At 37.2% G+C, this 23138-nt stretch overlaps 1 protein-coding gene across 6 annotated transcripts in view; it reads left to right on the forward strand.

Moving 5' to 3' along the window:
• The first annotated feature begins 9256 nt into the window (after window positions 1-9256).
• Window positions 9257-23138, forward strand: part of ODF2L (outer dense fiber of sperm tails 2 like) — a 36402-nt gene continuing 22520 nt past the window's right edge. For 2 of the 6 annotated variants that reach the window (XM_026004818.2, XM_072754690.1), the window contains exons 1-7: window positions 9257-9438; window positions 15666-15838; window positions 17801-17933; window positions 18620-18748; window positions 20201-20260; window positions 20359-20430; window positions 21143-21259. In XM_026004818.2, the coding sequence (XP_025860603.1) occupies window positions 15726-15838; window positions 17801-17933; window positions 18620-18748; window positions 20201-20260; window positions 20359-20430; window positions 21143-21259 (624 nt within the window). In that variant the 5' untranslated portion in view covers window positions 9257-9438; window positions 15666-15725. Of the gene's footprint in view, window positions 9439-9959; window positions 10085-11550; window positions 11621-15665; window positions 15839-17800; window positions 17934-18619; window positions 18749-20200; window positions 20261-20358; window positions 20431-21142; window positions 21260-23138 lie in introns of those variants that run through there. The other 4 variants (XM_072754687.1, XM_026004820.2, XM_072754689.1 and 1 more) reach the window with 4 other exon arrangements.

Below are 23138 nucleotides of genomic sequence, written 5' to 3' on the forward strand. Positions count from 1 at the left end.
TCTCTCTGTGTATGTCTCTATGAATAAATAAATAAATAAATAAATAAATAAATAAATAAATAATCTTTTTAAAAAAAGAAACTGTTGGTAAACATTTTATCTTTTTCAAAGAAGAATAAAAGAATGAATTTTTTTAGTGTCATAATTTATCCTAAATGTCATTATGTCATATACATGTTTTATCTCCACTTGGTGAGTTATAATATAGGTTATAGCAATGAGTCACACACTGTGAATTACTTACTAAGCAGGGGATAAAGCCAAAATAGTAAAAATCCCACAGTCAAAGAATAAAATTTTCTACCACTTCTGTTTTCAATTATACACTTTTTTTTTTTTTTTGGCATTCACCTTTAAGCTTGTACTATAATGGTCATGTATAAGCAGTGAGTAAATGGTTAAATTTTTGGCTTTGATGTTAGACTAACTAGATTGAAATCCCAGCTCTGCCTTTTACTAACTGTGTGGCTTTAGGTAAGTTATTTAATATCTCCATGTCTCACTTTCTGCATTTGTAAAATTGGTGTAAAATTTAAGTAGTACATGTGATTAAAATAGGGTTCAGATCACAGTAAGAGTTTAATAAATGTAAAATTATTAATTAACTGTATTAATTTATGGCCTTTCTTTAGTGTGTGTGGCACCTGCTTAGACACTTTTAGTTGCCTAGCTAGTGGTTTGCCTCCTTCCCTTTCTTGCTGGAAGATCCTGTCTTCTGTGACAGAGGTAAAAATATCTGATTCTCATTCTTCCAAGCCTCCTTCATATTGGGGCCCAACTCTGTGACCCGACTCAAGCCAAGAACCTAAGGATTAGTCTGCTAGCAGGAGGGAGGTGGAGGAGATAGAGATGGTGATGTTGACATTGTTTACAGATGGCATTTTCCTCCCTGGAAAAAAACGACAACAAACATATCTAGGAAAATCCCACCCTTTTTTCCTATTAGGCTGCCAGAAGCTGAAGGAATCTCTATGGCCTTTAGGTGAGGAGGGCAGCCAAAAAGTGAGAGTTAATAAAGCTGAAAGGTAGAAAGAGCCTGTGTCCCTGATGGCACTGGTGACAGCTTTGCCAACTTGGCGAATGCCTAACTCCAGACATCTTAATATGTGAAGTGAGATGTATCGTTAAGCCATCATTAGTTCGGTATTACTTCCAGCCCAGACTGTTACAACTGATAAAGGCACTTCAAAAGATAGCATTCATAATTTCTAAAAAGTGCCAATCAATATTTGGAAATATATATATATATATATATATATGTTTAATATATAAACTGTGTGATATTTTGATGAAAAAATTAATATAATTTTAATATCCTAAGTAGAATTTTGACCAAGCAACTTACTCTTCCACACAGAAGGGTCATGCTGAACTTCAATAAACTAGGGAACAAAGGCCCATTGAAAAAAGGCCATCCAAAGTAAACAAACCTAAAAGAAAATATTTTTTTTTAAGATTGTATTTATTTGAGAGAGAGGGAGAGAGAGAGGGTGAAAGAGAGAGTGTGTATGCAAGTTGGAGGGAGAGGGAGAGAGAGCCTGAAGCAGCAGACTCCAAGCTGAGCACAGAGCCCAAGGTGGGGCTTAATCCCACAACTCTGAGATCATGACCTGAGCCAATATCAAGAATCAGCTGCTCAACCAATTGAACCACCCAGGCACCCCTAAAAGAAAATAATTTTCAAAAAAGCAAACAGCAGGGGCACCTGGGTGGCTCATTTGGTTAAGCATCTGACTCTTGGTTTCTGCTCAGGACATGATCTCAGGGTCTTGGGTTCAAGTCCCATGTCCAGCTCCATGCACAGCACAGAATATGCTTGGGATTCTCTCTCTCCCTCTTTCTCTGCCCCTCCTACTTGTGCTCTCTCAATAAATAAATAAATAAATCCTTAAAAAAAAAAAGAAAGAAACAAAGCTCATCCTTTAGCTTTAAGTTTTTCTCGAAGTATATACTAGACCCTAATGTGCTAATATCCCAATTTCATATTGTATCTCTGCATTATTAATCTTCTGTTTATCTAAGGATCACGTTCTGTTTTCTTATAATATTTTTCTTCATAATTGACATTTATCATTTTCAGAGTGTTCTTTATATTTTTGTGGGTTTTTTTCTATTTAAAAAAATAGAAATATAACCACCATTATTTATGGCTGTATTATTGAAATATAACACATACAATGTTACATTATTTTCAGGTGTACAACATATTGATTTGACAATTCTATATGTTACCCAATGTTCATAAGTGTAGTCACCATCTGTCACCATACCATTATTACAATACTATTGCCTATATTCCCTATGCTGTACGATTAATCCCTATGATTTATTCATTTTATAACTGGAAGTTTGAACTTAATCTCCTCTGTCTTTTTTACCCTTTCTGCCACTCACCACCTCTCAGGTAACCACCACTTTGCTCTCTGGGAGTCTGTTTTTTCCTTTGTTTATTTGTTTTGTTTTTCAGATTTCACATATAAATGAAATTCTATGGTATTTGTCTTATCTGACTTATTTCACTTAGGATAATATTCTCTAGGTCCACCTATGTTGTCACCAATGGCAAGATCTCATTATTTTTTTATGGCTGTTTACTATTCCTGTGTGTGTGTGTATGTGTGTGTGTGTGTGTGTGTGTGTGTAGCACTATGTCCATCCATCTATTGACAAACACTTGTGTTGCTTCCGTATCTTGGCTATTGCAAATAATTCTGCAATAAACATAGAGATGCATGTATCTTTTTGATTGGTGTTTTCATTTTCTCTGGGTAAATGCCCAGTAGAAGAATTACTACCATATGGTAGTTCCATATGGTATTTCCATTATTAATTTTTTTGAGAAACAACCCTACTGTTTTACAGAGTGGTTGCACCAATTTACATTCCCACCAGCAGTGTATGAGGGTTCCCTTTTCTCCACATCCTTTCCAACACCTACTTCTTATATGTTTGATAGTACCCATTCTGAGAGATATGAAGTGATATTTCATGGTGCAATTCCCTGATGATTAGTGATGTTGAGCATCTCTTCATGTGTCTGTTGGCCAGCTGTGTATCTTCTTTATAAAATGTTTATTCAGCTCTGTCCATTTTTAAATCAGGTTGTTTGGCTTTTGGTGTTGAATTGTGTAAGGTCTTTGTATATTTTGGATGTTAACCTCTTATTGACTATATCATTTACAAATAACTTTTCCCATTCACTAGGTTGCATTTTTTGGTTACTGATGGTTTCCCTTGCTGTGCAATTGGGTGTTCTTTAAATAGTTAACAAACTCTCAAATAAGCTTGTAGTTATAATAGATTTTCAAACAATACAAGAATAATAAAAGTGTCTATCCTCTCTATGACCACACATCTTTATGCCATGAGACTAAATTGCTTATGTTTATTCTTAAAGTCTTTACTATGTAAACAGAGCCAAACAATAATATATTTTAAAAAGGAAATTTCATACTCATGCATCATTTTTCCTTTGGTCAGTCAAAGAAATGATGATGTTCATAAGATAGGATACTTATCTTACAACATAAGGGTAAGCAATGTTATTTTCTGCATGATATTAACACAAATTTTTTATTTAAAAATTGTCTATATATTAAATGTTCCATACATGAAATTATTCTATTGAGAGTAAATACTGAACATATGCTACAACTTGGGTTGAATTTGACAGTGTTTATTTAACTGGTCAAACATTCTAGATTTTTGCAGGTTGTGGTAATTACTGGAATCATTTATAGTTTAGAAGGAAAAGTAGATTCACATATGCTACTTTTTTTTTTTTTTAAGGCTCATGTCCGAAACCTCAAAATCTGTGGAAAATATCTGGACGAAAACAGATAATCAGTTCCAGCAATCCCACTCCTTGGTATTTACCTAAAGGAATTAAAAACATATGTCCACATAAAACATCCATGCAGATGTTTATAGCAGCCTTAAATTGCCTAAACCTGGAAGCAAGTGAGATGTTTTTTGGTAGGTGAGTGGATAAATAAACTATGGTACATCTAGACAATGGAATACTATGGAAATGAGATAGCAAGCCATGGAAAACATGGATGCATGCTACCAAGGAAAAGAAACCAACCTGAAAACGACACATACTGTATGATTTCAATTATATGACATGCTGGCAAAGGCAAAACTATAGAGACAGTAAAAAAAATCAGTAGTTGCAAAGGTTTTGGGGAAAGGGAGAGATGAAGAGGCAGAGCACAGAGAATTTTTAGGGCAGTAAAAATACTCTTTATGATGCTGTAATAGTGAATACAATGTCATTATGCCCTTGTCCAAAGTCATAGAATATGCAACACCAAGAGTGAACCCTAATATAAAGTATGGACTCTGGGTGATAATGATGTGTCAAATCAGCTTCATCAATTGTAACAAAAGTTCTGTTTTATGGGAGATGTTGATAGTGGGGGAGACTATGTATGTGTGTGGACCAGAACTATATGGCATGTTTTTGAAACTTCCCCTCAATTTAGGTGTGAACCTAAAACTTCCCTAAAAAAAAAAGTCTTAAGTGAGAAATAATCATTTTTGATTTTATATCATGTGATTTACACCTTAAAACAACTATTGTTTACTAATACTTTCCACCTATAGGACACTTAGGATTTAATCAGAGCTATGTGTTGTACAATTATGACCTTAATCATCACAACAATCGTATCAGACGGGTAGAATTATTCTTTAGTTTAGTTTTTTTTTTTTTTTTTTTTTTTTTAAGAAAAACATAGCTTAGAGAAGTAGAGTAACTTGCCCAAGACTTGTAGCTAGAAAACATGAATACAGGTTGGTATGGTTCCAAAGCTTTTGCTGTTAACCACTGTTATAACAACCCATTTCAACCTTACCCCACACTTATGTCTAGCCCAACCTACAATGGTTTAGTGAGTTAATGCAGAACTGGAGCAGTTGCCTGTCTCAGTGGTTTCTGGTAAGGACTTCTTTCAACAACAGGTAACATGTCGCCCACTCCTACAGACTAAATGATTATGTTCTCCCCAAATTCATATTTTAAAACCCTAATCTCGGTTGTGATGGTATTTGAGGGTGAGACCTGTGGGGATAATTAGGTCATGAAGGTGGAGCCCTCATTATGGGATTAGTGTCCTTGTAAGAAGAGACATGAGAGAGCTTGTCTTGATCTTGGACTTCTTTGACTCCAGAACTGTGAGCAATAACTTTATGCTGTTTAAGCCACCCTGTTAATGGTACTTTAGTCATAGGAGCCTAAACTAAGACACACATTTTCTCTCTAGGAAAAGTGATGCCTTTCTGTTCCCCAAGACTTTGCTCAGTCTTTGACTTACCCTGTGACCCTGTTGACAACCACCTTTATAGTAAATGGAGTCTACCTAATTGTAAGACTTAGATAAAACTACAGTAATTAACAGAATATAATGCTGGCATCTGTTTAGATTATCCATTATTAAAACAGAATGGAAGGTCCATAAGTAGACTTGCATATGAAAGGTAAAAATAAATTAATTTTCATTTTCAGTAAAAACAAATTAATTCAATGTGAAAGTCTTTCAAATAAATGATGGTAGAACAACTGGAAATCTATATAAAATGAAGTAAACCTTGATACCTGCTTCATTCCTTACAAAAAAATGAATACAAGATGGATCATACAGGGTGGCTCTAGGTGGCTCAGTTAAGGGTCTACCTTTGACTCAGGTCATGATTTTGGAGTGGTAGGGTGGAGCCCTGCATAGGGCTCTCTGCTCAGCAGGGAGTCTGCTTCTCCTGCTTCTCCTCCTGCTCATGCTCTCTCCCATTCTCTCTCTCTAATAAATAAACAATCTTTAAAAAAAGATGGGTCATACCTTTAAATATAAAAGCTTAGACTCCTAAAACATCTAGAAAAAATAGTGTATTCACAAAACTATAAAAGGAAAAATGTTGGTCTATTAGATTATATCAAAATATAAAATTTCTGCTCACCAAAAAGTATCATTAAGAAAATGAATAGGCCAGGGATCCCTGGGTGGCTCAGCGGTTTAGCGCCGCCTTCGGCTCAGGGCTGATCCTGGAGACCTCGGGATCGAGTCCCGCGTCGGGCTCCCTGCATGGAGCCTGCTTCTCCCTCTGCCTGTGTCTCTGCCTCTCTCTCTCTCTCTCTCTCTCTCTCTGTCCATCATGAATAAATAAATAAAATCTTAAAAAAAAAAAGGAAAGAAAATGAATAGGCCAGATACAAAATGGGAGAAAATATTCACAAAAAACTGTTTCAGAAAATACAAAGAACTATGCTTTCCATAAGGGCTATGTTAGGTCTTTAGTTCTCTGTCATACTACCATGTGCAGGGACCATGATCATTTCATCACCTTGTGGGACATTCACTTTTGTCTACATTTATGATACTGTATTGACAGAACCTGACGATCAGGAAATGGCACATACCTTAATGCCTTGTGGGGTAAACTGTTTCCATAGACTCAATGTGACTTTGACACTGTCCCATCAAGAGGTGGAATCTTTTACTTTTTTCCCTCATATTTGGGCTGGCCGTCTGATATATTTTAGATAGCAAAATGCAGCAGAAGTGATGCACTTGTGTGGCTTTAGATATGCAGTTTCTTCCTTTGCTACCTGGGACACTCACTCTTGGGATGATTTAAAAAAAAAAAAAAAAAAAAAAAGCTCAAGCTGGCCACATGCAGAGCTACATGGATAGGATGCAAGAAGTCTTAGCCTTCTAGTTGAGCCCACCATGTCACCAAACATATAATCTTGAATATTCCAGCCTCAGCAATAATCTAGTTGCAGCTTGATGAGAGACACCAGCTATTTCCACATGCATGGAGATAAAACACCACCCAGCTGAACCCTGCCTGAATTTCTCACCACAGAATCACGAACAAGTAAAACACTTGTTGTAAACCACTAAGTTTGTTAAAACCGCAAAAGAAAACCAAAACATGTTGGAAAGAACACATGCAACTCAGAGTGGAGGATAAACCCAATGAAAATAATTACACAACCAAACTATTTTTTAAATTGCTTTTTTTTATTTTGCTAAACTTTATTTATATTCATCAAGTATCTTTAAACTACTATTTCATTGTTTGCTATTTTTACATCACAGTATATATTTGTTCCCATGAGGAAGGAAAACAGAATTCTATCAATATTGTATCTTGAATCCTACACACAAATGTACCACTTGTGAGTTTAATATTTATGAAGTACTTGATATTTTAAATGCTTTATATCAGAGGTCTGCACACTATGTCCTGTGGGCCAAATCTATCCTGGTGTCTATTTTTGTAAATTAAGTTTCACTGGAACACAGCCAAACCATGTGTTTATGTGTCCTCTATGGCATCTTTTATGCATCAATGGCAGAGTTAAATATGATAGATTCTGTATAATCCACAAAATCTATAATATTTACTATGTGTCCTTTTACGGAAAAAGCGTTGGCCTCTGCTTTGACTGGCATTTTTAGTTGGGCTGGATGAGTTTTTTTCCCATTTAAATAATATGAAATAAGGGATTTTAAAAAAGATTTTATTATTAGAGGGAGAGAAAGAGAGGATGAGAGGGAGGAGGGTTCAGAGGGAGAAGCGGACTTCCCACTAAGCAGGGAATGAGGGCTGGAGCCTGGGACTCTGGGATCAGGACCTGAGCCCAAGGCAGATGCTTAATGGACTGAGCCACCCAAAGGCCTACCTCAATAAGGGATCTTTCTATCCAAAAATTCACTATCTGACAAGATTTCAAATTTAGATTAGAACAGATTAGAAGATAAGAGATGGCAGGTTTACCTGAATAGTTCTGTTAAAAGGGTCAATTTGAGAATCTAATATAATCCTCTTTCCTTTTGCATGTCTTATAAAGGTGGCTACATCTGACACTGATGCAATTTAATTAAAATAGTTTTCATGAGAAGCCTAACTTCTGTGTGCAATTATTTTTCTCGTTATGACACGCTAGTAAGGTTAGCTAGCATCCCAGATAAGTGCTGGAAAGATCCTCAAAATTAATTTCCTTCCCCCAACTCCACATGCGCACCCCCCCTTTTTTATTTAAGTGGAAGGGAAGACAAGCCCAGAGTAGGGAAGTTACCGGACTTGCCAGAGGTCATGATCCATCAGGAAGAGCTGAATCCAGTCCCAGTGTTTTTTTTTTTTTTAAGCATTTGTATATATGTAACAGGTACATGATCGATAAGAATGAACTTTTCACTATCATGAACGTTTTACTGGACAATCAGCCCTGAAAAAAAAAAAAAAAAGCTTTGCTGTACTCATCAATGGAAAATATTTCATAAAATCAATAATGAGGTATGCCGCGTCGGGGCTAAAACTGCTCAGGTGATAGTGGCTCTATTTGTGAACTTCACATGATGGTGTACAGTTCTGAACATGAACATTAAGAGTTGAAGTGGATAATGTTTTACTTTTCTTTATTATTATTATTATTATTTTAGATTTTATTTATTTATTGGAGAGACAGAGAGAGAGAGGCAGAGGGAGATGCAGGCCCCATGCAGGGAGCCCGACGTGGGACTCGATCCCGGGTCTCCAGGGTCACTGAGACCCTGAGCCACTCGGGCTGCCCTGTTTTACTTTTCTAAGTAAAATCTCGCCTTGCGTGTTCAGGAGTTCATAAATCATCCTAGCCGGGTGCAGAACAGATGCAAGGAATTTAAAATCTGAAAGGCGCCTTGGAGAGCACCGTCCAGCTCCCAACCTCACAGAAGCAAAGAGGCCTAGAGCAGATCGCAGTTAAACAGCAATACCGTGTATTCAAAAACAAGTTTCCCTGTAGTCGCTGTTGCTTTGGCTTTTTCAAGTGTCCCCTTTAAATGCAAAAACAGGGCGCTTCCAGGGCGGTCCCGGTGGCTCAGTGGTTAAGCGTCTGCTTTCAGCCCAGGGTGTGACCCTGGAGACTCGGGATCCAGTCCCTGCCTGGAGCCTGCCTCTCTTTCTCTGTGTCTCTCATTAATAAATAAATTAAAAAAAAAAAAAAAAGAAGGGCACTTCCAGGCCATGTGTCAGAAAATTCGCAATCTGTCGGTCCTACTTCCCTTTCTAGGTTGAGCTCAATTAAGATTTCGGTAACTACACACAAGCGCAGCCTTTTGAAGGGCGGGCGGGAAAAGTTCACCCGGAGACGCAGGGCGCCCCGCCCCCCGCCCCGCCCCGCCCCGCGCCTGCACCAATAGCAACAGACGCGGCCGCCGCCTTTCCCGAGCCCGGCCAATCGGCGGCGTCGCCTCAGCCCGACGGAAGGGGCGGGGCGTCCGTTGCCAGAGAAGCCGCTCGATGGTTACCAGCTCCGGGTGCACCCGGGCGGGCACGCCTCCGTCCCCAGCGGTTCTAGCGACTCGCCGGCCTGCCACCTTTCTAGCTTCCGCCTGCCGCACTGCCCCCTGCGTCCCGCTCTGTCCCCGCCGACCCAGGGCTGGGGAAGCTCAGGTACGCCGCTCGCGGTTTCCACCGACGTCCGCCGAGCGTCATCTTCGCAGCCCTTCCACAGCCGAGCCGCGACGGGCTGACGTCACGGCGGCGTGCTGACGCAGCGGGAGCGGGGCGGAGCTTGGGCGTGGACGGCTGGCGGGCGGGGACCGCGGGCGCGGTGGGCCCCGGGGCGACGGCCCCGGCGTGCACCGCGAGAGCTGGGCCTCGGCCGCTAGTTCGCGTGCGTGACTGCCCGGAAGGCTCTGCGCGGCGCGGGAAGAAGGCGGCGCGGCTGTGGATCCTCGCTGGCGGGGCCGGCCGGCTCGGGCGTGGCGGCCTTTCTGTTCTCTCGCCCCTTTGGCCGCCTCGTGAGCGACCGCCCCGTCTGTCAGCCCGTGGCAGGGCCTGCGGCTGCGTTAGCGGCGAATCCCCTAAGTGCTTCCCCGGGTTTTTCTGGGTGTGCAGACTCTGTGGGAAACCCCGTCAGGTGTGTGCGGCCTCGGACCGGGCCTCCGCGTCCCTTACCTGCGGGATGACGACCACGATGCTCCCTTGGAGGGGTTGCCGTAAAGGGCCTTGAGTGAGGCGACGTCAGCCTGGAGTCTAGGTGGCAGGGGCGCTTGTGGGTCGAGAACGCCGCCGCCGCGCGGGCCCTGCGGTTTAGGTCTGCTGCTTTTTCTTTTTTCTTTTTTTGATTTTTTTTTTTTAATTGGAGTTCAATTTGCCAACATATAGCATAACACCCGGTGCGCATCCCGCCAAGTGCCTCCCTCAGTGCCCGTCACCCGGTCACCCCAGGCCCCCGCCCACCTCCCCTTGTTCCAACAGTTTGCCTGTCACTTCACCCATAGGAAGGTTAGGAGTGTTTTTGAGTTAATGAGGTTCTTGGAGTAGTTTTAAAAATCAGTTGCTTGGTTAAAGGGACAAACCTGTTTTTTTTGTTTTTTTGTTTTAAGATTTTATTTATTTATTCATGAGAGAGAGGGAGAGGCAGGCTCCATGCAGGGACCCCGACGTGGGACTCGATCCCGGGTCTCCAGGGTCACGCCCTGGACCCAAGGCACGTGCTAAACCGCTGAGCCACCCGGGCATCCCAACCTGTTTTTGTTTTTATTATTTTTTTAAGTTTTTATTTATTTATTCATGAGAACACACACAGGCAGAGAGACAGGAAGGCTCCCTGCAGGGAGCCAGTCATGGGACTCCATCCCGGGTCTCCAGGGTCAGCCCTGGGCCCAAAGCACATGCTAAACCGCTGAGCCACCGGGGCGTCCCAACCTGTTTTTATTTTTATTTTTTTTTTTAAGATTTTGTTTATTCATGAGAAGAGAGGGAGAGGCAGGCTCCATGCAGGGAGCCCAACGCGGGACTCGATCCCGGGTCTCCAGGGTCAGCCTGGTGACATGCTAAACCGCTGAGCCCCCCGGGCATCCCAACCTGTTTTTATAATCAGTTTGCTTTCCTTCTGCTTATAATAAGCGTGTCATGGTCATATCCATAATTCATTAACAGCTAGGTATCCGTTTTCTGTTTCTCTTTCTTCTACTTTCACGGTTGCTTGTGTGCGAATAATACGGTTTTTGTATCAAAAACCAAAGGTATGAGAAAGTAGCTTTATCTTGTACAAATGAGTGAGACCCAAGGAGCTGAGTGTAGCAATGGGGTTGGCAAGACATCTATCTACTCGCTGGGCTCAATTCCTTTCGAAGTCAGTTGTGTTCCCGTAGGCTCTGGTTTAGCGACACTCCCCTTGTGACTACTTTGAAGGTGATTTGTAGTGATCCTGTGAAGAGCAGGTCTTGAAAGAATTGTTTTTAAGAAGTTGGTTCATACAGATAAACTCAGGCCCGCAAGTGATTGATTTAAGGAATGGTGGGACTGCCTCGGGATGATTTTTTTAAGAGTAAAAAAGATTTTAAAAAGAAGACCTGGTGGGAAATCAGCTCCAACAATGAGCCAAAGAGGCCCTAACTTAAACACACACACACACACACACACACACACACACACACACACACACACACACACACACACACACACACACCCCCCCAAACAGCCCCACCTATAAGTGCTACTTAATGCCCTTTAAGCCTCCCCACAGCTTTGGCTGGCAAAGGTTATTCTCTGTGTAGAAGAGGCAACTCCGGCCTGCTGTGGCTAAGAGTTGCCCGTGTCAGGTGGCTCCAAGGACTGAGAACAGGTGAGTCTGGCCCAGTATTCTTTCATTTTAATATGCTCTGGGTCCTTAAGGAATCTTGTTCAGGCTGCTGTCCTCTTGAGAAAGAAAAAAATAAGACCTTGAGAAGATTTTCTTCAAACTAATAAGTTATATGCGGTACCTAAAGGGATATACGCTGTCGTTTTCTGGAACAGGTATGTGGAGCAACCCATTCAGATGGTCATAGGTACATGAGGTGCTCTGTTCGGTCACTTTCTGTACAGATCTCTTGCTACTTGAATTCCTTCATTGTTTTTTCATGTTTTTTTTATCACCAGGGGAGACAATGTTCGATTTCTTCAAGACTTTCTAGGCAGAGAATATTGGAATTTCATCTCTCTGGAACCCTAATAACCGATTTCAGTGCTCCTACGGTTCTCCCCTCCATAGGCTTGGTCCATTCTCCAAAATACCAATGGATTTATCTATTAAAGATGCACTTCTGGGACGCCTGGGTGGCTCAGAGGTTAAGCATCTGCCTTCAGCCCAGGGCATGATCCTGGAGAACCCAGATCGAGTCCCGCATCCGGCTCCCTGAATGGAGCCTGCTTCTCCCTCTGCCTGTGTCTCTGCCTGTCTCTCTCATGAATAAATAAATAAAATGTTTTTTTAAAAAATAAAAAATAAAAAAATAAAGATGCACTTCTGATCTGTTATGATCCTGCTTAAGATGATTTAATGGTCTGTCTTAACCGTTGGGGGGGAAAAAAATCAAGCTTTTGAACTTAGCGTACAGTGACCACTTCAGTGTGTCCAGTCTCCTTCTTTGCCTCTTGCCCTGGCAAATCATGTCCCTTTGTGATTCCTTCCTCTTGCTTATACTTGACCCTCTACCTAGATTGCCTTTTTCTCCTCATTTTTACCACACTCACATTGTTTCTGCAGGATTCTGCAATTCTTTAGTAGACTTTGACTAGTGTGTAGAATAATCAGACGAGCAGCATTCTTATATCTACTTCATATTTTTTGCTGAATATTTCAGTGATTTTTTTCAGGAGAAGCTGTGTGCTTTTGTGTGAAGCCAGCCAATGGGAGCTTGTTTTCCAAGAGTTAATGTTTGACAAAACAAATTGAAATCTGTGAGGTTCTTATGCTTTTCTCTTCAGATAGATTAGCTTTAAATATATATTTGTCTGCAGCTGGTTTGTTTACTTAGAACAATCTAGATGCTGAGGAAGGACATGAACTGGGATCTTTCTTTTCTCTGACTACTGCCAGCATTACAGTCCCTGAACAGCCATCCCTCAAATGCTTGTTGTTGGCCAAAATGGAACATACTTTAGTGAGTGTAGCTGGGTCAGCATAAACGATGACCATGCCTGGAAAAAGCTTTAAGTACATGCCTTTTTGATAGGGGACTGGTAAAGTCATCTCTGTATAGGAAATTTAATTTTTTGAACATTAAAATATATTTAAATTTCTAACCTTAGGGGTTTGGTTATTAAATATGTATGCAGAATATGTGTCTTTGTTTCATCACCAAGTTGTACAGAAATACATTTGTCATTTGGCAGTAAATTCCATGTAATTGAAAATGTTTTCTTGTGAAACATCTGCTTTTTCATACAAGGATACATTTGGCCCACTAAACTGATAGCATTTTTTTTATAAAGGTAGAACTTTTTATGCTAAAGAAAATTATTGTTGAGCACACATATGTTTTTGGTTATAGTAATATCACAACACAAAAATAATGGAGTGCCTTGGAATCTCTGAACAATTTTTATCCTGGAAAACATTTCTAGATTGTAAGAATATAATTGTTGATAATTTCTATGGAAATATCTGAGACTTGACTTACAGTTCTCTATGTTTTAGAATAAGTAATGAAGGTAACATTTTTAGTCTCTATTTTTACAGTGTGTTCATTTTGTTTACCCTTTAAGAAAAGACATAGTTACTTTTTACAGATGATGATGCAGAAAAATGTATTTCATCTTGTGATAAAACTTTTAGAGAATTTGTATAAATAGCTGCCAATAGCCCACAGAGCCAAGTAAGAACTCATTTAAAATACTGATCCCAAACTGAATCTTATAAAATATGCCTACAAATTGAAGATCCCTAATCCTCTTATATTTTTGAAAAATTTTTAAAGATTTTATTTATTTATTTATTTGTGAGAGACATACACAGAGAGAGGCAGAGTTATAGGCAGAGGAAGAAGCAGGCTCCCTGCTTGCTGATGTGGGATGTGGGACTCGATCCCAGGACCCCAGGATCACAACCTGAGCCAAGGCAGATGCTCCACCACTGAGCCACCCTGGTGCCCATATTTTTGAACTTTTATTTCAAATATAGGAAACATTTTTCTTTTAATGATTCCCCTAAAAGATGAATCAGTGAAGTGAGTAAGTGAAAAGCAACTGTCTTTATTCATCATGTTAACTGCTCTAAGCCTTGAGTCCTCTCCTTCAATTATTGCTTAGCTTTTATGAGGCTTATAGGTGCTAAGGATTCAAATGTAAATAAGATATTCTTTCTTGAGATTCCAATGTGCAGAGCAACAAATTTTAAACAAGTGACTGAATAAAAGGTTCCTCTGTGAGTAGTAGGGTAGCTATTGGAACCAAACAGATCAGTAGGTGATAGTACTGTTGATTGCAGTGACTTATCCAGATCATATTCTTCACTTTTAGGTTTGGTTTTTCATTGATTTTGTGTATCCATCTATCTTTTTAATTCTTTAAGACTTCAGATAGCTCAAAATACTCAAAATATTGTTACGCCCTACTAACAGATGTTTCAGATTTGCAGCATTCTAGTAGATCATCTTAGACTATCGGTAGATTAGTTAGCAGTTTCATTTGTACATAAGTTGCTGGTATTTCAAAAATATGAGCATGCTTTTCTTTGGTCTCTATCCTAAATATTTGTTTCTGTGGTGTATAGAACCTTCAGACAAAAATAAATGCATTTTTATAGATACTTTCAAAGTGTTTAAAAATATGAGTAATTTTCAATCTATAATTTCTTCATATCTACTTACAGTATTGAAAATTCTTGAACAAATGTATAATACTGATTTAGAAAAATAAATTACAAAGACGTGAAATATCTCTGAAAAAATGCAGAAGATCTTAAATATAGTATTTGATTTTGTATAAATATGAAATGAAGTTCAGGGAGACACCATATATTAGAGTTGTGAAAACATAGCTTTAATGATTGCTAAAGCACTAATTCATTACTTAAAATGGAACAGTTCTTTTTTTTTTTTTTTTTTAAAGACTTTATTATTCATTAGAGACAGAGAGAGGCAGAGACATAGGCAGAGGGAGGAGCAGGCTCCCTGTGGGGAACCTGTTGCAGAACTTGATTCCCAGGATACTGGGATCACAACCTGAGCCAAAGGCAGATGCTCAACCACTGAGCCACCCAGGCGTCCCAAAATGGAACAGTTCTGAAGAAATTCATGAGTATTCACAGTTGAAAAATGACATCTCTAAGTTGGAATGAAAATAGTAAAACTTACAAGTATTATCATCTGTCTATTCATTATCACCAAAGAATATCCTAGATTGAGCTGGGAAATAGGAATGAGTTAATTTTGTAAGGTCTACTTTGAAAAGAATAATTTAATCTTATTGTAGCAATTGTTGCCAAATACTCTCAAAGGTATATTAAATTTCTACTATTCTAGGCATACGGAACATACATTTCCTATTGGGTAGATAAAATGAAACTAAGGATCAGAGTTAACCATATTTTTATATTTCTTTTCTAGTTTGACTGGATTAAGATATTATAATACTTAATAAATATATTAATAAAAATTTCTATATTGTGGTTATATGGAAAACAATGGGCCTTTTGGAAACTGTGTATGGAATTGGCAATTGTGGAATGGTTGTGTAATGCAGTTTTGACACTTTCTGAATCAGTATCACAATGAGTAGCGGTTGTAATTTCTACTTTGCCTCTAAAATATTATTCTTTAACATGCTTAGGATTTTTATTTTATAGGGTAATGACAGTAAAAATAACCTACTGAAATGATAAGTTTAATAACTAAAATATTTCCTAGCTTTCAGCTTAGGAGGAGGAGTTGTTGTGGAAGCCAACTCTAAGTCCATTTATCAAATTTATGGAGAAGCCTGCGGTTGATGGAAGTCATTCAGAAGAACTATGTTCTCATTTTACAACTACACCAGAGAATGAACATTTACCACAGGCTGCCAGTGAAAGTCATCTCAGCTGGTATTCTTAATAATGGCAGGAGATATCTAATTTTCTGATTTTTACATTTTATGTTTTGTCCATACTGTAAATTATTTGACTGAAATACAGCATTCTCTCAAGAGTATCTTCTTCAAGTCTAGCAGTTCATATATTTATTTAACCTGATTACAAATGTACTGATTTAGCATAATTGGGCTAGTTTTTTGGAATCTTAAAGCACAAAAAATGAATGCCTTATCTATTGAGAATTATTAGAATAATAAGCCTTATAACTAAAGTAAATGAAGATAGAAATAGTATGGAATATTGGAAATGGAGTTGATGAGTACTTATTTACTGTTTATTTGGAACATTGCTATATAACATATACCTCTCCCATTTTGCTTTCTTTTTTAGAATAAGGTATTCACAGAGTGCCTGAGTGGCTCAGTGTCCAACTCTTGATTTCAGTCAGGTCATGATCTTAGGATCCTTTGCTTGAACCCCACATTGGGCTCCATGCTTGGTGGGGAGTTGGCTTGAGATTCTCTCTTTCCCTCTCCTTCTCTCCTCCCCACCCAAAATAAATAAATAAATAAATAAAATCTAAAAAAAAAAGAAAGAATAGGGAATACAGTCGCTATTTATATGACTCATTGCTCACCAAAATGACAGTCTTTCTTTAAATTACTTTTTTAAAGATTTATTTATTTGAGAAAGAGAGAGAGAGCAGGAGTAGGGGGAGCAGGTCCCTCAGCAGGGAACCGCCTCAAGGCCTGATCCCAGAACCCCGGGATAATGACCTGAGCCAAAGGCAGATGCTCAACCAATAGAGCCATCTGGGCACCCCATAAAAAGACAGTCTTAAAATACCATTATTGTCACCTTGGTAGTATAATCCAGCTTCTAGTTTAGCACGTTAAAGTGACAGTTATATTTAGTCATATATAACCATTCTTGACTTTCTTCTGCCCATCATTTTTAATAATGGATAGCATCTTACACCTATAACATTAAGCAGCAGTAATTAACATAGCCTGCTTTGTGACATAGCCTCCCATCAGCTGTTGATGAATGATTATATCACATTTTGTAAAGAAAGAAAAATGCTGGGCAGCCCCGGTGGTGCAGCAGTTTAGCGCTGCCTGCAGCCTGGGGTGTGATCCTGGACACCTGGGATCGAGTCCCACATCGGGCTCCCTGCATGGAGCCTGCTTCTCCCTCTGCCTGTGTCTCTGCCCCTCTCTCTCTGTCTCTATGAATAAATAAAATCTGAAAGAAGAGAGAGAGAGAGAGAGAGAGAGAGAGAGAGAGAAAGAAAGAAAGAAAGAAAGAAAGAAAGAAAGAAAGAAAGAAGAAAGAAAAAGAAAGAAGCTGCCTGTTAAAGACAAAATGCTTTCCTATCACTTGGAATTTTATTTATAAATACTGAAAAGGTTCCTTCAAACTTAGTTACACGTAGGTTTTGACTTCAAATAACTGTTCATATAAAAAATGTAAGTGAAATAGAGTATTCTCAAAAATTTTTTAGGCTCAAAAGGAGTTTTGAGATTTGGAGAGCTTTAGTTTTTTGTGTCCCATTTGTTTAGCTTATTGTTCTTCTGGAGGAATTTTTTTGCGAAGAACAGGAAGTTTCAAGAAAGCATTTGGGAATAAGTTCTAGAAAATTCTTTCGGATTTGGAATAGGGAGAAGAAAGGGAAGTAAAAAAGACAAATACATTCTATTAAATAATTACAAAGTAGCACAGTGGAGTATTTCTGTTGGTTTTTGTGTTTACATATCTAAACATTTTAAAAACTATTTTTCTGTGTTTATTAAGTATAGAAAAATAGGGGAGTATAGGAAAAATTTCACAGATTTTCAGTGACAATTTATTGTTACATTTTGGAAGCAGTTTTTGGAACTGTAATATTTAGTTAAACTTCTATATTTGCATAAAAAGTATGACTAGTTTATGTGACAGATTTAACTTAAATTTTATTTGTGCATATCTAATTAGTCTAAAGCAAGACAGCCTGAGTGAAGAGACTGACCTGGAAGCAACATTTAAGGAAGCTGAGTTGGCAACTTGTTCTGTAGAATTATTTTTGCCATTATTTAAGGATACCATTGAAGAGATTAGTTTTGAAAATGTGAGTACTTATGAAAATCTAATAAAATGGACAGTTAGCATAATACTAATGTATTAACTGCAGTGTTATGTATTAACTGCAGTGTTATGTCTTAATATAGTTATGCTCACATATTGATATTTGATATTAAAAATTACAGGTTTATTAGTTGTCCTTATTTCTACGTCATTAACTGCAGTTCTTCAAAGATAATCTCAGGCATGCGCTTGTTAAGAGGCTAAGCTAGGAGGTATATAACGTGGTGCTTGACTTCCCTGAAGTTGAACTAGAGAGTCAACATTTTCCAGAGTGAATTTAAAGTAAAATATTCTGTGATATGGGATATATTTATCTTCTATAGTGTTATATGGCATAGAAACCTGTATTCTAAAATTTCAGTGTACTAAAGTTTGAGACAAAGAAATAGATTGTATTCTATTAGCTTTATTTAAATAAATGCCTGAAATACTTAGGGCTTAAGTCCTTATTTTGATTTCATTACTTTAATGTATGATGTAAGATCCTATTTACTACAAAGAAACTTGGCAAAATTTGCTTTTACTATATGCAAAAATGATTTTGTTACTAGAATAAAGTATTCTTTGATAATAGCAACATTGTATTTTAGAAGTGTCTTAATGCTGTGTGTTTTAAATTTTTTTTTAATGCTGTATCTTAAAATGTGTATGTGTTCTTATATTTGGTAGGCTAATCTTTTTGCATCCTCTTTGAAGAAGATTTCTAAACAGAAGGAAATATTAACAAAAGAATTAGACACTTTCAAACGTGTAAAACAAGCTTTAGAACATCTTCTTAGAAAGACAGAATCCCAACAAGTAAGGAACCCTAAGCACTAGTCTAATAGATACATTTCTCACTTGAAGGATTTACTATTTCTGAAACTGTAGAAATTGAATTATTGGCATATTTGAAATGGAAATAATTCTTGAATTTTTGTTTGAAATGGCAATCATTAAACCAAACCTTATTCTTAACATTTCACAAATAGTTCTACGTAAAAACAGCATGTTTATAAGTACTTTGAGTATTTTCTATCCCAAAATTTTTCATTGTTTGTTATATTTCATTTTAGCTGATCTCAATAAAATTTTCTTAGAATTGAAGTTCCTTTGTATGATTGCATTCATACATTCATTTATTTTGGGGGGGTAACAGTTTGTTGAGAGATAATTCACATACCATACAATTCACCCACTTAAAGTGTACAATTCAGTAGTTTTTAGTATATTCCCAGAACTGTGCAGTAATCACCATAGTCAATGTTAGAGCATTTTCATCACCACAAAAAAGAAACCCCACATCCTTTAGAAGTTTGCCTACCTCCCAACCCCACCCATCCCTCCTTACCCTATTATCTACTTTCTGTTTTTACAAATTGCTGATTCTACACAGTTCATGTACATAGAATCATATAAAATGTGGTTCTTCATAACCGGCCTTTCATTTAACACAATGCCTTCCAAGGTTCATCCATGTTATAGCACATGTCAGTACTTCATTTCTCTTTATTACTGAATAATAATATTTCATTGTAGACCTATTCCATTTTTATTTGTCCATTCCTTAGCTGATGGATATTTGGGTTGCTTCTGCTTTTTGGCTGTTACGCATAAAATTGCTGTGAACATTTATTTACAAGTTGTTTATACCCAAGAGGAATGGAAATTTGTGTATGCCAAGCAATTCCACTCTGTACCTTTGCAGATCCCAAAAGTGGGCTTTATGCAGTCCATGAGCCCTCTGAAATTGTTTGTGCAGTTATACATTATATGTGCATGGTATAAATGCTTTTGGGTGAAAGGAATTCATAGCTTTTTCACATTCTCAAGCAGGAGTCTGACTCTCAAAATGAATAAACATTTTTCTTTGTTCTCATTTAAAATGTCTACATAAAATTCTTTTACTAACATGCTGTAATTCTTTAAAAAAAATTCTTACTTGCTAGAGTTAAGGTTTTTTATATTTTTTACCTATTTATAAACAGCACAATGAGCTTCCTTAGTATACACGATTTTTGTGGGTTTTGTGTCACTGGATTGTACTCTCTGAGGTATTATTTAGAAATTAGTATATAATCAATTTCATAACCTGTGGACAAAAAGTGATTTGGAACACTTAGGCAAAAATCCATCTGATGACTTTTTTAAAAATCTGAAGTGTGCATGATGGTTGTCCATATTAGTTTCTAAGTGATGCTTATTTTTTCTACTTCTTTATGTAGAGAAATATGTTTGTCAATACTGATTTATAACATCTTTTTTTCATAGGCAGGGGACAGTTTATCCAGCATGTTAGAGAAGCTAACTCATAATGAAAATGAAAATACTGTAAGTCTTTTTATACTTGGTGTCTACTCTGACATTTTTAACTAGCCAACATTAACCATATTGTGATATTTTTAACTCTTACATTATATTTGCTGAAGAATCTTAAGAAGAGGGTACTTGAAAAGGAGACCTATATTCAAGAACTTTCTTGTTTGTTTCAGAATGAAAAGGTAAGCAAATTTTGAGCTTAATTCATCATCTTTTCTTAATATTGACTCCCTCTTTTCCTTTTTTCCCATCCTGGCCCCCATATCCTCAGAAATAGACACAGAAAGGTTTTTATATTTGGATATTTTACAAGTTTTCTTAAAGTTTCTTTTTAAAAGATTCTTATGGTATTTAAGTCAGGGTAATTGGCATAAATCACTATACATAGGAACTATGAATAAATTTGTATTTCAATTGGGCAGCTCAGGTGGCTCAACGGTTTAGCGCAGCCTTCAGCCCAGGGCGTGATCCTGGAGATCCAGGATCGAGCCCCACATCAGGCTCCTTGCATGGAGCCTGCTTCTCCCTCTGCCTGTGTCTCTGCCGCTCTCTCTCTCTCTGTGTCTCTCATGAATAAATAAATAAAATCTTAAGATTGTATTTTCAATTTTAGTATAAATTAAGGAATTTTAGGGTTTGTAGGAACATTTTAGATATAATTTACTTAGAATAGGTAAGAATTTTTAAAAGATAATCAGGAGCCATTAAATAAAAGGGGAGATGGGGAAAATAGCCCCATGGTTTTATATAAAATTTATAATGGGGGAGGTCATGGTTAATGTAAAGTGGTATTTTGCTTATGTCAACTTTTTAGATCATGTCTAAATATGGATAAAGTTAGAGATTGTGAAGAAACATATCAACACTTCTTTTTGTTTGTTTTCTCTGTTACAGGCAAATGCTTTGAAAGCAAACCGTTTTTCACAGTCAGTGAAAGTAGTACATGAACGACTACAGTTCCAAATTCATAAAAAGGAAGCAGAGAATGATAAATTAAAAGAATACATAAAGGTCATAAATATTCAGTCATTTTTATAGTTTAAGTGATAAAATTAATGAACAAGTATAAAGCCCTTCCTTAGTTCTGGAATTCAGTGGTTTTGGAAGAATTCAATTTAAGTGTTGCCATGGGAAATACATATTTGAGGCAAATCTTAAGATTTCTGGCCTATCTAGAGATTTGGTCCTAAAATCCCAAGATAAAAATGGTTTCTCTCTTTAATAGTAGGAAGGATTTATAGAGCTTTTAAAAATCTTTTTCATTATATAGTTAATTGATGTTTATGTGAAAAATATGTTAAGTATAAAAGAGAAAATTAAAATAACTTAAAAACACTGAAACCATTATTAATATTTGGGATATAATGTCTGTTTGCAAAATCTACACATAAATACATACTTTTAGGAGGCATTTGGTATATGTTTATTATTTTTGTGTTTGTCACTAAAGGTAGCAACTTTGAAATTACTTAGCTTTGGTGTTTAGAAAACTGAGTAACATTCTTGTGATGCAGTTTTTAAAGCAATGTAAGTAAAGGGAATATTTTGGTTTAAACTCAGTGGTTTCAATATTCTTCTGGAAGCTTTACTAGCACTTTGAAATAAGAATTTGAGGTTGCTATGACATGACACAAGCTAACTAGATCTATTGTCATTATTTTTGCCAAAAGAAAAAAAGCAACATTCTCACTTGGAGAAAAGAAGTGTACAAAGATAACTCCTATTAAGTGTGAGGACATCTGTATTAAATTTCTGTTTGCTTTGCGCTCCTGAATCATAGCAGATGTTTGCAACCTACAGCATGTTTCAAGACTGCACTGGGGATGTTTGGTTGTTTTTTTTTTTTTTTTCCTTCAAGGATGAAAAGCTTTTGCCCAGTAAGGAGACATTTAGCAGGCTGACAGGGAATGTAAGTTTTGTCCTTTGTCTTCTACAAGATCTTAAGCATTTCCCCCAAGGACTCCCTGTGCCCTTTGCATAGGTGTCCTAGGGCATTACAGATGAACTAGAGTTGATATTGCATTACTGTACCATAGTAAAAACAATAGAATACATGTAATTTAACACCTCAGATAATCATCTATCACAATTTATCTTACACAAGTTTTAATTATGTCCTCAAATAGCAGTTGGGGAAGTTTTTGAAAGTATTTTCTTCAATTTAAAAATGAAGTGATTTTTTAAAGTTAACAATTTTCATATGATCATTTAAGAGATAAGATAATAAGACTAAAATCTTAAGATTTTGCCATGATATTCTGCTAATACTTTGAGTTTAAATTCTTTTACAAGAATCCTATTATTCAGAAATAATTACAAGAAGTTGCATTAGATTACTGATTTATCTACCTTCCCTTTAACACAAATTTTGGAACTTAAGGCATTAAATAATTGGAGGGGGTCAGAGTTTAGTTCTTTGATTTAGGTTTCACAAGATTCTTTTGGGAGTACAAAGATAATGAACTCAATTTGGCAATATAAATCTCATTTAATATTTTAATATTGGCTCAATTGAGTCAATTCATTATATTAGGTCTCTAAAAAATTTAAATTACATTGTAGTTCTCTGAAAAGTAGCCCAAAGATATTTTAACCCATTTTTCTTTCCAGATCCTTATAATATAACAATTAGAGATAGAATATTTTCACTATTTAGAAGACACTGAATAATTATCTTCATAATATGCAGCATGTAGAGTTTCTTTGGAAATAGAGAAAGGCAGATAGTTGACTTTAAATGGGTGTCCATTCATTTGGCAAAAGACTGTGAAGAGTTATTTATTTTGAGACGATAAAAATAATTGGAGAGTTTAGTATACTCCCTAACAGTGCTCAAATGTGGGATAGGCTAAATCTAGTGAGAAAGTCCTGACTGGAACCTTGTTCCAAA

This window comes from Vulpes vulpes, chromosome 3 (genome assembly GCF_048418805.1).
Source record: "Vulpes vulpes isolate BD-2025 chromosome 3, VulVul3, whole genome shotgun sequence".
Classification (NCBI taxonomy): Eukaryota; Metazoa; Chordata; class Mammalia; order Carnivora; family Canidae; genus Vulpes; species Vulpes vulpes.